We start from the raw sequence: 15,625 nt of genomic DNA on the forward strand, positions 1-15,625 counted from the left end.
CCAGGTCTTGGCTGGACTCAGACCTGGGAAATGTACGGTCTGGCTGACCGTGGGAAGGATCCTCGTTGACCTAGTTAGGGGTTTTCATCAACAGAATGTCCCCTGGTTCCCCATCTGAGATGCAACCCAGAGCTGCACAGGCCCTGGGCCTACAGCCGGGCAGCACATCCGCCTCTTTAGAAACTTCCCCGGGACTCGGCTGCTGTGACACGTCCCGTCATGATCCTCTTCCACCGTCATTGCTCTGAGCTCTCTCTATTTTGATGGACATCTGAGAGGATCCATGACTCCTCTTCAGTTGGTCCTCTACATTGCTGGTTCATCCTTTCTGCCTTTCCGTCTCCACCCCTGGCGGGGGTGGGGGGGGGGGGCGCGGGGGGGACGACATATGGGAGCTGGGACCCCCAAGGCCTGGAATGTTGGACAGAATTTGAGGAATGGCGATGGGCCTGCTCCAGGACCCAAATCCCGCCACCCTCCTCCGCTCACGCCCACTCCTGCAGAGCTTCTCCACCCGCCTGCCTGTCCTCTCTGTGCGGTGGCTCTCACAGCCCGGGTGCCCCGGCCTCCAGAACCTACGGAAGACGCTGCCTTCTGCTGAGGATGAATCGGAAAACTGCTTTCCTTCTAGAAGTAAAGAGATCAACCGAGTCCGTTGATGGCCCTGATTTCTCCGGGGGTTGAACCAGCCCAGCTCTGGAGAGGATATTCTGAGTCAGGACTCAGAGCTCTTGGCCTGAGGCCCCACACGGAGGGGTGTTTATTCCAGAAATCTGAGTGTACATCACTAAGTCACGGACTCCAGGATTGTCAACCCCTGCCTTCCCAGAGTGGTTTCACTGGATTCACTAATTTTGGCTGGATCTTCCAAGCGTAGAAGCAACTCAGGTTTCCTGTATTTAAGCCCCATCAATCAACCATAGCAAAGTGGAAACCTCAGGCTTGTCCTGGTTGGGAGGAAAAATAGCATGGTTTGGGGAATTACAGCTTCGAGAAGTAGAGGAATGTCAAAAACGCATCCACGTACCATCCAAAGAATTAGAGGTAGGAGACTTCAAACAACCTGAAGAATGAGGCTGATTTTCTGCAAAGCCCCTAGAAATAGGCCTTATGTCTTGCCCCAGAGAGCCCAGGACCATTCTCTACAACCATCTGCATATGCTGCTTTCTCCTTTAGGGAGGAAATAGACATGAATGTCAAGTTTAGCCAGCAAGGCAGATGCACCAGCCCAGCCTCGCGGGGCCTCTTCCTCGTTGGTCTGCAGGTCTGTCAGGAACTGGTCCCACTCCCCCAGCATCATCTGCCCTCCCTCTGCTGCAGCCCTGTAGTTGAAGCACACTGGATTGCTGCTTATTCCTCGAACCCCTCCATTTCCTCAGCTGTACGCTGGGTATTGGTAATACCCATATTGGTTGTTGGTAGAACCAAATGACTAATTTCTGTGAAGTACTTAGAACCTGGCACATCGTAAGCATTTTAGAAATGTTAGCTTTTCCCCCCAGCACAGCTTCTTACATGTAGTAAACACCTAATAAGCATCTCTTGAGTGGATGGGTAGATGAAGGAAGGAAGGAAATGCATCCTCCCGTTGCTTGCCCCTGGCTTTGCACACACACTTCCTCTCCCTGGAATTCCCTTCCATCTCCTTGCCCGACTTGCTTCTGTGTCCTTGGAAACTCCACTCGGGTGCCCCGGCCCTCACCTGAGCGTGTGCTCCTCCTTGGCGCCCCACTGGCACCTGACTTCTACCTTCCTCATTGCGGTCATCACCGTGCGTGCAGTGGCTTCCTGGTTTGCCTCCCCTCTGGACTGTGACCCTCCGGGGGGTGGAGACTGCTGAGTCCACCACAGTGCAAGGAGCACTTGCTACGGGAATGCCTGCACTCGTGAACATCATCATGATATAAAAACTGGAGCTAAAATGTGTCGAGCGCGCACTGTTTCCCAGTTCCTAACCTAGTCACCCTGTGCATTGTCTTTAACCTTCATAAATATCCTAAAAGTGGGGACAATTAGAATTATTCCCCATTTGTTGGTAACGGAAGTGAGTCTTAGGGTCAGTAATGTGCTAAGATCAAGGCCACAGCTAAGACCGGCCCTTACACTGCGCTGGCTTTTTGTTCAGAAGGGAGTTTGATGGATAGTCTGTTGTTTGTTGAACAGTTTCGTTCTGTACCTTAACTAAGCGAACCAGCCGCTAAGGTGGGGAGACCCGTGAAGCTGGAACGGCAAAGTGGGGAGAGCTGTGAGCCATTCTTAACGAAGCATGTGTTTTGTCGTAGGTTCGGACAAGTGGACCTCCCTAGAAAGAAAACTGTTTAACAAAGCACTAGCCACTTGCAGCAAAGACTTTATTTTTGTACAGAAGATGGTAAGCATGCCCTTTCCTGTTGCTCACTTGAAACCGAATTGGGTAATTGTCCATGGAAAGATATGTAGAAGGATTTGGTTCCTAGCCTCATGCTCTTCTAAGGGTGCCTTCCACCCCTGGCTGGGGAAGGGTGGCATGGCCCCAGTGTCCGGGGGATGGAGGGGGGGGGGCATAGACTATTTGAGAGCGATGGGGGTTTATTTATATCTTCATAAAAATGTGTCATTTGTGCATTCTTATTGGAATAAATAGAACTGGGGCCTCTGAGTCACAATTAACATAATTTATTTCATGGGCATTTGACAACTCTGTCATGTTTCTGACAGAATTTTTTTTCTGGGAAATTGGAGAAGGGAGATGTGCCCTCCCCCCAACCAGTAGTTTCTGGTGTTGGGCCCCTAATCATAATGACAGTAATAGTAAAAATGATGCTTTACTTATATATACAGCACTTCACAGCAAAATGGAACTCTTGCACATACTAGTAGCCGCAGTAGCACTTTATGCAGCAGGTGGCAAACCTAATCGGCCTTACTTGGCTCAGAGGTGGTTTAGGCTAGAAGTTAAAATGACTCTAAGTGGGTTCAGCAGATCGCTGAGTGACGGAGCATGTTCATTACGTGCTCATGAAGGTGTTCAGGTCCACAGAGAACAGGGTCACAGGAGACAGCTCCCCTGGATCCGAGCTGGGCCAGTGGTACCAGGGGTGAGCTGGGTACATGTCCTTAATTGAGGGCCTTGATGGACGGAGATCTGAATAGGTGGACTTTCTGTCCTGCTGGCCTGTCTCCAGATCTGTATCACTCCTGGCTCCCTGCCCTGGAGGCCACCGCATTCTCTGCGCCAGCTCCCTGCTCTGATCTTGAGTCACCTGCCCTAGGCTTCATTTCTTTTTTTTTTTTTTTTCCTCACCCAAGGATATTTTTTCCTTTGATCTTTAGAGAGCGTGTGGAAGGGAGAAGAGGATAGGGAGAGAGAGAGAAACATCGATGTGAGAGAGACACATTGACTGGTTGCCTCCCGCATGCAACCCAACCGGGGCTGGGAATCGAACCTGCAACTGAGGTACATGCCCTTGACCGGAAATTGAACCTGAGACGGGGCTTTAACCATTGAGCAAACTGGCCAGGCCTAGGCCTCCTTCCTTGCAGGCTTCACACCTGTTGACTGAGGATAGATTCATGTGCCATGCTTGTCAAGAAGCATGGGTTTTTAAGCCAGGGCTCTCTGGGACACTGTCCTCACCTACCCCCCCCACCCCCTCACCCCCCGCCCCCGGCGATTCTAGTGTAGAAATTCAAGGTATCAGGTGGATGTGAAGGGGCAGCTTTGAGGAGACGAGACTCCTGGTGGTGTCCGGTGTCCTCATCTTACCGTGCGGTGGCCCTGTTCCCGCCCCCAAGGGCACCGCCAGCTTTCCCCTGCCTCCAGAAAACCCACATTATCCAGCCGCACTCAGAGCTTAGAGATACATGAACTAAGGAAGGGACTTCTTTCTCTTTAAAACACATTTACCTTTTCCCCTTTGGGGCGAGCCGAGCAAGGCTTGTTTCCTGCGAAAACTAAGCTCTTGTCATTATAGCTTTGCCTTACGTTCCTGTTCCATGACTAAGGAACATTCTTCATAGATGGGTTTTGAAGGTCAGCAAGTCAGACACCCAGACACATTCCAGCACGTTTAATGCAAAAGCACGCTGCTTCATGGGTTAAAAGAGGGAATGAGCTCTCAGAGGCCTGACAGGAAAAAGTCCCCAGGCTACACTGTAAAAAAATCAAATTGCAAAACATGCATGTGCTACCTTCTGGGAGGAAAATGGCGGGGCAGGACTGTGCTCCTGTGTTTGTTGGTAATAGGCATAAAAATGTTTAATTTATGCATCCTATTGGGATAAATAGACCCGGGGCTTCTGATTCACAATTAAAATAATTTATTCATGTCTATTTGACCGATCTATCGTGTTTCTATTAGAATTTTTTTCTGGGAAATTGGAGAAGGGAAGGTGTGTGCCCTCCCCCCTCAAGCCAGTAGTTTCTGGAGTTGGGCCCCTCATCGTAGTGACAATAATAGTAAAGAAATTCTGGAATGCTATCCAAGAAATCAGTAAGAAGGGCTATAGCTGTGTTGCCGGGGCAGGGAGTGAGCTGGCTGGCTGGAGAGCAGGCGTGAGAAGGAGATTTCTCTCTGGATACACTTTCTGTTAAACCACATAAGCCTGCCGCCTGTTACCAAACGAAGTGTTCACCAGAGCTTGCTGCTCGGAGCTGACCTTGCCCCGGCTCCCCGCAGGTGAAGTCTAAGACGGTGGCTCAGTGCGTGGAGTACTACTACACGTGGAAGAAAATCATGCGCTTGGGTCGGAAGCACCGCACACGCCTCACGGAGCTCGCGGATGACTGTATGGTGAGTGAAGCCGCCGAGTCACTGCTTATGCTGGCCCTGCTCCCACCCCACACCCAGGTTAGTAAGTGGCTGCTGTCTGGTTTGGCTTTGCTGCCCAGGTGGCCTCAGGGAGGGGGTGACGAGCCCGCTCCCTGGTGGGATCCAGGCTCTGACTTTCTGATGTAGAGGCCGAGGGAAGGCAGCTTGGGTTCGGCCTGTGGCTGTCAGGAGCCAGAGAGTTAAGCCAGATTGGCCCCAGCCTTGGGTGGGTGGTTTTTTTTATAAGCAGGTGCCCTGACCCCCCGGCACACCCCTTCCTCGTCCTTCCCCATCATGGACGGCGCTGGCCAGAGAACGTGAGGTGCCTCCCAAAGATGAAGGCGCCTCAGCTTGGCCGCGGCTTCCCTGAAGCACAGCAGGAAGGGGCGTGACCTCCAGATGGGGCGGGGGACGCTGGGTTACTGGGGAACTGCTTAGCAGGGAGTGATCCTTGCAGCCCTCTCATCGCCATGTACCCCTGGTATCGTGTGGCTTTGGTCGTTACTGCCACGTTCACCCTTGGGGGGAGCGCTCCTCTCTGTGTCCGTGGCCAGGGGCAATCCCACCTGCCGTGGAAAACAGTCCCTACCATGTATGTATGTACAAGGTACATGTCTACAACAAATTACTGAACCCCAGCCTCTGTCGCCATCAGGGAACGTGGCTAGAATTCATGAATGGGGTGAATATTTGTCATCATACTTTCATTCCCCATGGTGCCCCAGTATGAGAGTTAGCACATATGTGGGGGGTGAGGGGGTTTCTTGAAAAGACACGTTTTTGTGTGTGTGTTTTTCATCTTTATTGTTGAAAGTATTACAGATGTCCCCTTTGTTTTTTTCCATTGACCCCCGGCACCCCGCACCCGTCCTTCCCAGGCTTTGGCCACACTGTTGTCTGTGTCCGTGGGCCATGCGTATAGGCATGTAAGTTCTCCGGGTAACTTCTCCCGGCCACCCACCCACCCCCGCCTTCCTTCTGAGAGTCCTCAGTCGGTTCTTAAAAAGACGCTTGCTGTGTGCCAGGCACTTACAAATATGGGCTCGTTTAATCCTCATTCCAATTCCATGAGGTAGAAGACTGAGGCACAGAGTAACTTCGCTGTGGTCAATGGCTGGGGAGTGTGTTGTCTGAGCCTGATTCCCTCATGTAATACTTAAGTCAAGTGCAAATTCTCTTAAAGAAATGTAAAAACACGTGGACCACGTTCCTAACTAAGTATCGGACATAGCTCTGATATTTGCACACATATGTAAATTTATATCTGGACCCAAATATCAGACAAAATAGACATCTGTGGAGTAGAATGGGGTTTCCATTCTTCTGATTAAAGTGGACAGTGTTATGTAGAGAGGTTTTCCTGCAGCAGGGCTTTTGTCTGACTGGTTGAAGTAGTGATGTGTTGTAGCAGGATAGCCTTTTGCTCATCTGTGGCCTAATGTTGGAAAAAGCAATGTGATGCATGGGTTTGGATTTAGGGCAGGGCTGTCCCCCTGGGTCTCTCGTGGTGCCCCATGCCAGAGCAGACTGTGGCCTTGAACCATTTGCCTGCCTCTGCCCCTAGGCTGCAGGCACTGAAGACATTAAAAAATAAAAAGGGCAACGCGGCCTCATCTGCTTCAAGCAACCAAGACCAGTTGAGCTCCCACGGCGTAAGCTGCAATATGTATGGCGCAGTGGGTGACTCCGGGGTGTTAAATGGCCTCTCCCCCTCCGCCCCCCAGGGGAGCATATGTTCTAGCTGGGAAGATGTGGCATACACAAGAGTGTTTAAAAGCAACATGCAATGAGAACAGAGTTCTTAGATATGGCCTTAGGCAATCTCTTTCTCATCCAGCTCCACCATTCCACCGCCAGAGGCTGAGGCCCAGAGAGGGGAGAGGCTCGCCCAGGTCACACCGAGCATTGCTCTGCAAATGGGTCGAATAGACAGTGAACAAGGAAGCACAGAGAATCCTGCCCTTGGAGACCCAGGACCCGGCTCCTAGGCTGTAAATGGAGCAAACGCCTTAGATGATCTGGAAAGTCCCTTCCAACTCTGGAGTGTTCGGGGCTGTCAGAGCCATGTTTTGGAAGAGGCCAAGCCAGAGGGTAGGGTTTCCTTAGGCAGAGTGATGTCTCTTGGCCTTGGGTGTTATCAAGTGCCTAGGATAGTGTCTGGCATCACAGAGGCACTCAACAAATACTTGCTGAATGAATGAATGAATGAACATTTTTCTGAGGTGCATAGTAATAATCCCTCTAAGAACTCCCTGGAGGGAGACAGGTGAGCAGTGATCCTGAGCAGAGGAGTGCTGCTGAGGAAGAAGAGGTTACCATCAAGGCAGAGGCACCATCTTGGCCAACAGGGCTATGAAGTGGGTAGAAAAGCCAGGCCAGCCTATAGCTTCAGGAGCTCTGAGAGGTTGAGCTGGTGCCCGAGGGGCCACACCTTCTTGGGCTTAATCACCAGGAGCCACTATTAAGCTGGATCAGAAGCATCCACGCCCTTGTGACCTCTGAGCTTAGGGAGAATAGACAGGTATGTGCAGAGATGACTCGGGCCCACAAAAACAAGAAAACCTTAATCTAAGACCAGTGTGGTAGCTCTCAGCTCCCTTTGGGGCACTCTGAGGACTCCGCCTTCTGAGGATAGTTTTCAGATGAAAAGTCAAGACCGTGCAAGGACTGGAGAGGGTGCAGAAGGCACTGTCCTAGGGCAGGGTCCTGCTCTTTGTCCTCCAAGCCTGCCTGGACACTGGGAGTAGCTCTGCTGATCACGTGTCCTCAGTGTGTTATTAAAGGGACAGATGGCCATTTCCCCACCTTGGAACATGCTCGGGTAGCTTAGGGACATGTGTGGGGAGAGGGGAGAGCAAGAGAGTTTGTGAGGAACAGCGGCTCTTTAGGGAACCAGCAGGGTAGTCTGCCTTCTGGCCTGAAGCCATCTCAGGCCCTTGCCCCCTCGCAGGCAGAAGAAGGGGCCAAGATGCTCTCTGTTAAGGAGGTGGGAGCGGAGTGTGCTGACTTCCCCCTCCCGTGCCCTGTCCATTCTCACGATTCCACTCCAGACCAATCTGTGGGTCTGGCTGTGACCAAAAGATAACACAATTCAGGAAACTGACACAGTTAACTGATTTTAGAAGACAGCGGTCAAGGCCCCCAGGGCAAAGCTCATCGTGGTCTATGCACCTTGGGTACCTACATCATGGTCCACCAACCAGGGAAACATCCTGCTTCCCTTTGACATGTAAAGGCAGCTGGTCCCAGTGGTTCTGAGAGGCTTAGGATTTCTGTGTTTGAGCTGAAAACCTAAGCCTCCATGTACAAGTGGACAAACGCACGCCTGTGGACATTTGCAGCAGGGCCGAGGGGAGAAGAAGCGGGAGGTTTGGGAATCAGATAGCCCAAGTTTTAAATCTCAGTTCAGCTTCTTTACCAGCCCTGTGGCCTTGGGCAAATTAGTTTTCTGGCTAATTTCCTCATTTGTTTGAAAAAGAAAAATTTGGCCTAGCCGGTTGGCTCCATTGGATTAGTGTCGGCCTACGGACTGAAGGATCCCAGGATTCCAGTCAAGGGTACATGCCCAGGTTGCGGGCTCAATCCCCAGTAGGGGGCGTGCAGGAGGCAGCTGATCAATGATTCTCTCTCATCATTGACATTTCTCTCTCCCTTCCTCTCTGAAATCAATATAAAAACAAATAATAAATAAATAAATAAATAAATAAATAAATAAATAGAAAAATTTGTACATGGCTGTTGTGAGAACTAGCAATGTGTGTGGATCCTGACTCAGCATTCAGTATGTTGTCACCACCATCACCATTAGTGACTGTAACACTCAGATCTGTGTCTTGGAGTAAATATGGGTTGTTGAACATTTGTATTTTCACTTATAAATCTGGAATATTGATAAATGTTTCGTTTCACAGTACATCATAAAATAGCCAACTTGTTGATAAGAAGTCCTACATGTCAGGATTTTTGTCCCTATATTTGTATCTCTTAGTCACTTTGGTGAGCCATTTGGCTTAATGATAAATCATTCTGTGAGCATGTATAGATTGCCAATCTATCTAAATTCCCAAGACATATATAATCACAGGACAGTATAATTGAATCTGTAATATTGTGGCTATCTGGAATGTTTCTTCTCAGAGTTCTTTCTTTTTTTTTTTTTTTTTTTTTACTATTTTATTGATTTTTTAGAGAGGAAGAGAGAAGGAAAGAAAGAGAGAAACATCAATATGAGAGCCATTGGTTACCTCCTGTACATGCCCTGCCAGGGGTCAAGCCCAAAACCCGGGCATGTGCCCTGACTGGGAATCAAACTGGCAACCTCTCAGTGCATGGGAAGATGCCCAACCAACTGAGCCACACTGGCCAGGCCTCTCAGAGTTCTTAAGCCAAAAATATGGCACTGTGAGAAAATTGTAATTATAGTAAGTACCACGAAATAATGCCACTGTCATTTAAAATCATTACATAATTTATTTTTAAAGCCAAGCTATAGGCCTTGGGCTGCTTAATAAATTGGTATTTGAGACCACAAAGTTCCAGTTCTATAAAGGAATGGAGTGAACCCTTGCAGTTTGACATAACGTGGTTTTAGCTGAAAGTCTTAGGAACTGGAAGATGGAGGATTCATATGGAAATGAGGCCATTTAAATGAAATCAACCTGTATGTTTGTACATTAGTACGAAACCTACAGCTTCTATCATAAATCACTCTGTAAATGTATTAGTCCTACATCTGTATTCACTGAAGTCTTTCAGCAAATGTAATTATTACTAATTAATCCTAATTAACTCACTGGAAACTGGGACTGGTTCTTAAATACACCCTGTTACTACATCATCTTAAATATGCGTATGTGGTATTAAATACAGACACTGCTGACCCAGGGAGGGGAGGGCTACATGCCCCATATGTGCTGGCATTGTCTTTCTCCCAAGCCCAGTCCAAACCGGAGAGGGCAAGCTGTGGTTTCAGGACCCAGGGTACCACTGCTCTCAGAAATCTTTATTCTTCTTGGGAATTCTTGCTTCTGGGTTCTAAGAATCATAGGCTCATTCCGGTTACGTCGATGCCGGGGGAAACCAAACTGGAGCCCACAGGCTTTAAGCAGTGGTGTGCAAAGAGGCGTGACTATCAAACCTATGGTGATGGAAGGAGGTTTGACTTTGGGTGATAAACACACAAGGATGTATCATAGAATTGTACACTTGAAACCTATATAATTTTATTAATCAATGTTAACCCAATACATTTAATTAAAAAAAATAAAACTTAATATAAAAAGAGAGAGGGAGACAGAGGAGGGGGGCAGAGACAAGTGTGCCATTGGTTGGGCATGCCTTTCTTTTCCTCGTAAATTGTGGAGACTGTTTACAGACCATTCAGTGATATGGCCATGTGAAAGCACTTTGTAAACTGTAAAGTGCTATAAAACAGAAGCTGAAACGAGGCTGATGTAACATAGAACTCCCTTTTTCTGGTCCCCAGTCCTTACTGGGCCTGGAGGAGCCAGCATCTGTCACCCCTCCCGCCGCCCGAATGAAGATGGAGAGCAGAATGAGGTCGTTAGTTAAACAAGAAGCAGAATGAGGGCCTTCTAAATCCCTGCCCTCCATCCCAACCCGCCCCGGGTGCCTACTCCAAGCTGCTCTGTTAACTCACGATCTTGTTCACCTTGAGGAAGGCGTGGGCCTTCTGCTTAATTCCACAGCTGGTTGCTGTTCGGAAGTGGAGGGGACACAGTAGCAGAGCGGATAATCATTCATAGAAAATACTTGCCTCTGGAAGGCATTTCTACAAGCTCATGATCGGAGACCAGGATGAGAAAAACACATGATAAATAAAAGGGAATATCCCCTTGCGTGTTCTCTCCTTTTTGCAGTCACTGTGGTTCACTCTGATTCTCTTTCCTGACAAGATCAGAGCAGGAGCGCATTGGGACACCCGTGTCACGTGCTTTCCCCAGTCAGATCAACATCTCGGGCACCTTGCGTGGAAGTGGGTTACGAGGCCTATAGCACAGATCCCATAGGTCTTGAGCCTCTCTCTACGGGGTCCCACAGTGTTGCTATTGCTTGGAAACCCTCCCCACGGCTCTGGGGACACAGAGGGCAGACAGACCCAAGTGGGCAGCCTTGCCTGGGTTTTAGTCTCGAACCAGGGGGAGAAACTCTACCTACAGAAATCTCTCCTCCCTGCCTTAAAATAGTTTATATCAGTAAGGAGGGACCCAGGGTGGGCGGGACTTCCCTGACTCAGAATTCCCAGCGTCCAGTGAGACAGTACTTCCCACCTCCAGCCCAGGGTTCGATCAGCGTCCCTCGTGCAGAGAGAAGCCGGTGCAGCCCCGAACCCAGCCCCTCCACCCTCTCCTGGCCTGTGGGTTCTGTTCACTAAAAATGCCATTTGGGGACTTTCCCCTTTTTGCTTTTATTGCCTTAACACTAGACAAGTGAAGAAGAAGAAGAGTTGGAGGAGGAGGAGGAGGACCAGGAAGAAGATAGGAAATCCACAAGAGAAGAGGAGAGTGAAGTGCCCAAGTCCCCGGAGCCGCAGCCAGGCCCTGTCCTGGCTCCCGCGGAAGGGCCGCCCCTGCAGGCCCTCGGCCAGCCCGCAGGCTCCTTCATCTGTGAAATGCCCAACTGTGGGGCTGTAAGTGTCTGTGTGTCCTCCCGGGATCGAGGGCCAGGCGTACGGCTGGGCCTGGCTTTGAGATGATGCATTTTGGAAAGGATGCACTTTCTGCCGTAGAAGTTGGGCAGAAAGAGTTCCATGTTGCCATGGCTTCCTGTCCTTTCTCCTGTTGACTCACTCGGCCTGCAGATATTTCCGAAGTGGGCGCCCTGTACCAGGCCCTGAGCTACATGCTCAGAGGACACGAAGGAGGTCCCCGCCCCCAGGAAGCGTGAGGTTCCAAACTCGTCGGTGAGCCTTGGCCTCCAGAGCTTACTTCTCCACGCCCTGGTGCCTCCTCACTGCTCTGGGCGTGTCATTCCGGGTCATGCCCTGTCGCATTTAATTGCACTGGGACAGCCCACAGATAATTATCCTTATGCAGCGTAATTGCAAAGACTCAGCCAAAGTTTATCTTTGTATTCTTTGGGGGAGATGAAGCAGATTTACTAAGCAAAATTAAGCATGTAAATAAATAGACTGAAAGGGAGTCTGTGTAATTACTTAACCTTAAGCACATTAGAAGCATCATTTAGCTAAAATAAAACCAGTTCACCATTTGATCACTCTGAGCACTAGAGGAAGGCCTTATAGAATATGGACCAGCCTGGCCGAAGGCTCCCTGTGCATTTCAAAGGATATTTCTTAAGAGTTGTTTCCTTTGGACGGTCCCCCACTGGTCTGAATTATCAAGCTTTTCCCAAATCAGGTTTCTTAAAGCCAGGCACACCTGGACAGGCGAGTTCTAGAGGCGCCACTCGAAAAAGGAGACTGTTGCTTCTTTCACAAGAAGCCCTGTCTTCCTGGGTGAGCGCCTGTCCTTGCTTGCCCGTTACAGGGAACAGAGTACTGAATGCTGCTTAGTGAGTCTGGGCAGTCACTGAGGTGAAGAAAGAAACAGTCTTTAAAACATGTAGATCCTAAAGCAGAAATTCACTTGATTTATATTTAAGAAAAAATGAAAAGGAAAAAAAAAGTACACACACATATTTTACATTTGTTTTGAAGAGAACATAAGAAATTGCTGGCTTTTTTTTTAATGTTTGTATGGAGCTCTTCCATTCAGGGATGATGAAGATGTATGTGACTTCATCACATCTTCACAGTATTTCTGTGTAGATTTGTTTAGAAATTGGATGCTTCCTCGATTCACAGTTTTGCTGTAAATTCTTTACCAAGTGGGACATCATCTTTTACGCTTCCCAATCAGAAGGGCTCAGCAGGGTGGATGATGCCTTTTAATAACTTTTAAAAATCACAGGGGAAAAAAGTGGTAGTTTTAATCCTTGCCCCCAACCATGGCAGTTGGGTTGCTAAATCAGCAATAGATCTTTTTTCCCTGTAAGACCACAAACAGAGCTCGTGAATCTAACAGGGCACGACCACCCACAGCTGGGCAGGTTGGGGGCATCCCACCAGCTGATGTCGGGCTCTTGGAATTCGGCGGTGTGGCTTCCATCCCTTCACAGCAGTGGTTCTCAACTGACTGTGAGAACCCCTGAGCATTTGGCAATGTCCAAGGACTGTGTCACAGCTGAGGAGGTGCTGCTGGCAGCCCACAAGCAGCCCCCACAGCAGTAGCCCAGCCCACGTGTGGGTGGTGCTGAGCTCGGGAAAGCCTGCTTTATGGCAAGCTTCATAAAACTGTCCGGTCCGTCCCCTGTTCATCATCCTGTAGTGAAACGGGGGGGGTCTGAAACATTGCCTCCGTCATGGGCTGCTGATTGGGGGTTGGACTTCGCATACAGACTCAGAGCAGCCGGACAGTGTCCTTCCCAATGTGCTCCTTCAGGTCCTAGGGCTTCCTGGGAGGAGCTGAGCAAACGGGCTCATTTCCGGGGTGCTGGCTCTATTTCCACCAGGGCACCTCTGCTTGTCACTTTGAGCTTTTGAGGAAGACCTGATTTATTTTTGTCCTTTCGAAGTGAAGAAAGAAAGGAAAGGGGAAAAGAAAAGAAAAAGATAGTTACTGGTGTAAAAAATAGTTTGAAAGCTGGCCCAACCCCCTCATTATACAGATGGGGGCGGGAAATAAGATGGTCAGAGGGGAGGGTGGCCCCATAGCACCCCCAGTGGACAGGCGCTGCGTCTGGCTCCCAACCCTGTACTACGGCCGGCAGCTGGCTCCTCTGCACTGCCACCTCGCCTCCCGTCTTCCCGTTAGCACAGCGGGGGGGCTTGGGGTGGCCTAGCATTTGAGGGTAGTGTGTGCCCGAGTTTGCTGTGTAAAGTCCCCGTGCCCTGTCGTTAGACGCTGTTGCAGGAATCTCATGTTTTACCATCGAGTCACTAACAACCCTAATTTCCTTTTCAGGACTGTAGATGTCATGTCACTCCCTTTCTTCCCCAGGTGTTCAGCTCCCGACAGGCACTGAACGGCCACGCCCGCATCCACGGTGGCACCAACCAGGTGACCAAAGCTCGGGGCGCTGTCCCCTCTGGGAAGCAGAAGCCGGGCAGTGCCCAGAGCGGGTACTGCTCGGTAAAGAGCTCGCCCTCTCATAGCACCACCAGCGGCGAGACCGACCCCACCACCGTCTTCCCCTGCAAGGAGTGTGGCAAGTAGGTGGAACTGGACCGGGGACCGGATCTAAGTGTGCGATGGGTACTGCGCTCTGTGGGGGCTGGGCCAGGAGGGCCCAAGGTCTCTTCAGTTAGAAAAATAACCTGGGCTCTGAGTTCTCCCTGATGCCACCCAGGGGGTCTGCATGGGGCTTCGGGAATGTGTACTTTGTCTCTGACTCGGGATTTGGTCATTCTGGGGTCAGCCTAATGAGGGTGGATGTCTTCAGAGAGCAAACCTCTAGTGACCACATTTTACTCTTTTCCAAAAATGTGGGAAGAGTAAAATTTTCCAACTTCTGCCCGTCACTCCCAAACCATAATCATTGGCATTGCTCTCTTTGCATCCCTGTGAAGTTTGAGAATGGCTCTAAGACACCTACTCAGGAACTCTGTAGCAGAGATGGCTTGCCTTCCCCTGCTGTCATTCCTGTGCCCAGGCAGACATCACCAATCAATCGCTGCACTTTTGCTACCACTGTAAGACAAGACTTCAAACCCTTTTCATCATAATGCTTCAAGCAGGCCCAATCAATTGATCAGAGTTGACTCGTGAGAGAACACCTATTTAGCATCCCTGCCCTTTTAAGTATGATTTAAAAGGACAGCGAAGAGGGGGAAACTGACAGTGGGTAGTAATAGTAACAGCTCGCATTTACTGAGCACTTATCTTGCCGTATACTTCATGTGCATGAGCTCATTGAATCCTCACCCAGCAACTCCAAGTTTTTATACTCGTTTTACAAATTTGGGTTGAAAGTTAGGTGAAATGACTTGCCCCACGTCACACCACCCGTAAGAGCAGAGCTGGGATTTGAACCCGGCTGTGTTCAAATGCAGAGCCCAGCTCCTAACCCCTGCTCCCTCCTGCTGGCTTGCACTGTTCATTTATTTACTTCAGAGAGAAAATATCATTGGTGGTAAGATGCACACGGTTCCCTCCCACCGCATCCAGTACAGAATTCCAGTTCACTCCCCAGTGAGCCTGCCCGACTGGGAGGGGTCAGGTGAGACACTATGAGTGACATCCTTTAGGACCCTCGCCGAGTTTCTCTTCCCATATTCTCCAGTGCCTCACACGTGAAGAGTGATATGACCGGGAGAGATGGCCACCAGGTAGCTGCTGGAACTCTACCAGGAAAACACCCCTAGTTGGGTGAACAAGGCCAACTTTACGATACATGTTCTCGTGGGATATTTCGGGGAACTTACTAGTAGCTGCCCCTTATCAGGCACTCACCCCCTGCCTGGCACTCCTTTCAAGGATGTTTGCATGTGTTGGTTAATTCAATCTTCACAGGAGCCTTGTGAAGTAGGTCCTTTTAGTAGCTTCTTTTTTATAAGCAGAGACACAGGGCACAGAGAGGCTAAGCCGTTTGTCACGGTGCATAGCTGAGTGGAGATCGACAGCAGGCAGGCTGGCCCGACCCAGGTTCTTAGCCCCTGAGGACACCTGACTGCTCAGCGGCCCCCACCAAAGGGAGCTGGAGCCAGCGGCGCACTCACTCTGAGAAGCGCAGAGGTGGGGCAGGCCGGTTTAGGCGCCAGTCCCCTCCTCTCTGCTCTGATGTCCTTCCGGAGCCAGGGTGTGCTGTCAACTTT

At 49.9% G+C, this 15,625-nt stretch overlaps 1 protein-coding gene and 1 non-coding gene across 13 annotated transcripts in view; both read left to right on the forward strand.

Moving 5' to 3' along the window:
- Window positions 1–15,625, forward strand: part of TRERF1 (transcriptional regulating factor 1) — a 209,252-nt gene that overhangs the window by 188,408 nt on the left and 5,219 nt on the right. For 6 of the 12 annotated variants that reach the window (XM_070418593.1, XM_070418590.1, XM_070418600.1 and 3 more), the window contains 4 exons: window positions 2,284–2,372; window positions 4,660–4,830; window positions 11,237–11,440; window positions 13,776–14,023. In XM_070418593.1, coding sequence (XP_070274694.1) covers window positions 2,284–2,372; window positions 4,660–4,830; window positions 11,237–11,440; window positions 13,776–14,023 — 712 coding nt within the window. The remainder of the gene's footprint in view (window positions 1–2,283; window positions 2,373–4,659; window positions 4,831–11,236; window positions 11,441–13,775; window positions 14,024–15,625) is intronic. The other 6 variants (XM_070418597.1, XM_070418602.1, XM_070418598.1 and 3 more) reach the window with 4 other exon arrangements.
- Window positions 6,252–6,384, forward strand: LOC139013363 (small nucleolar RNA SNORA42/SNORA80 family). Its single transcript, XR_011472014.1, has one exon. It is a non-coding gene; the product is annotated as a small nucleolar RNA SNORA42/SNORA80 family (small nucleolar RNA).

Source organism: Myotis yumanensis, unplaced genomic scaffold (genome assembly GCF_028538775.1).
Source record: "Myotis yumanensis isolate MYYU_CA2020_CCGP unplaced genomic scaffold, mMyoYum1.0.hap1 SCAF_6, whole genome shotgun sequence".
Taxonomy (NCBI): Eukaryota; Metazoa; Chordata; class Mammalia; order Chiroptera; family Vespertilionidae; genus Myotis; species Myotis yumanensis.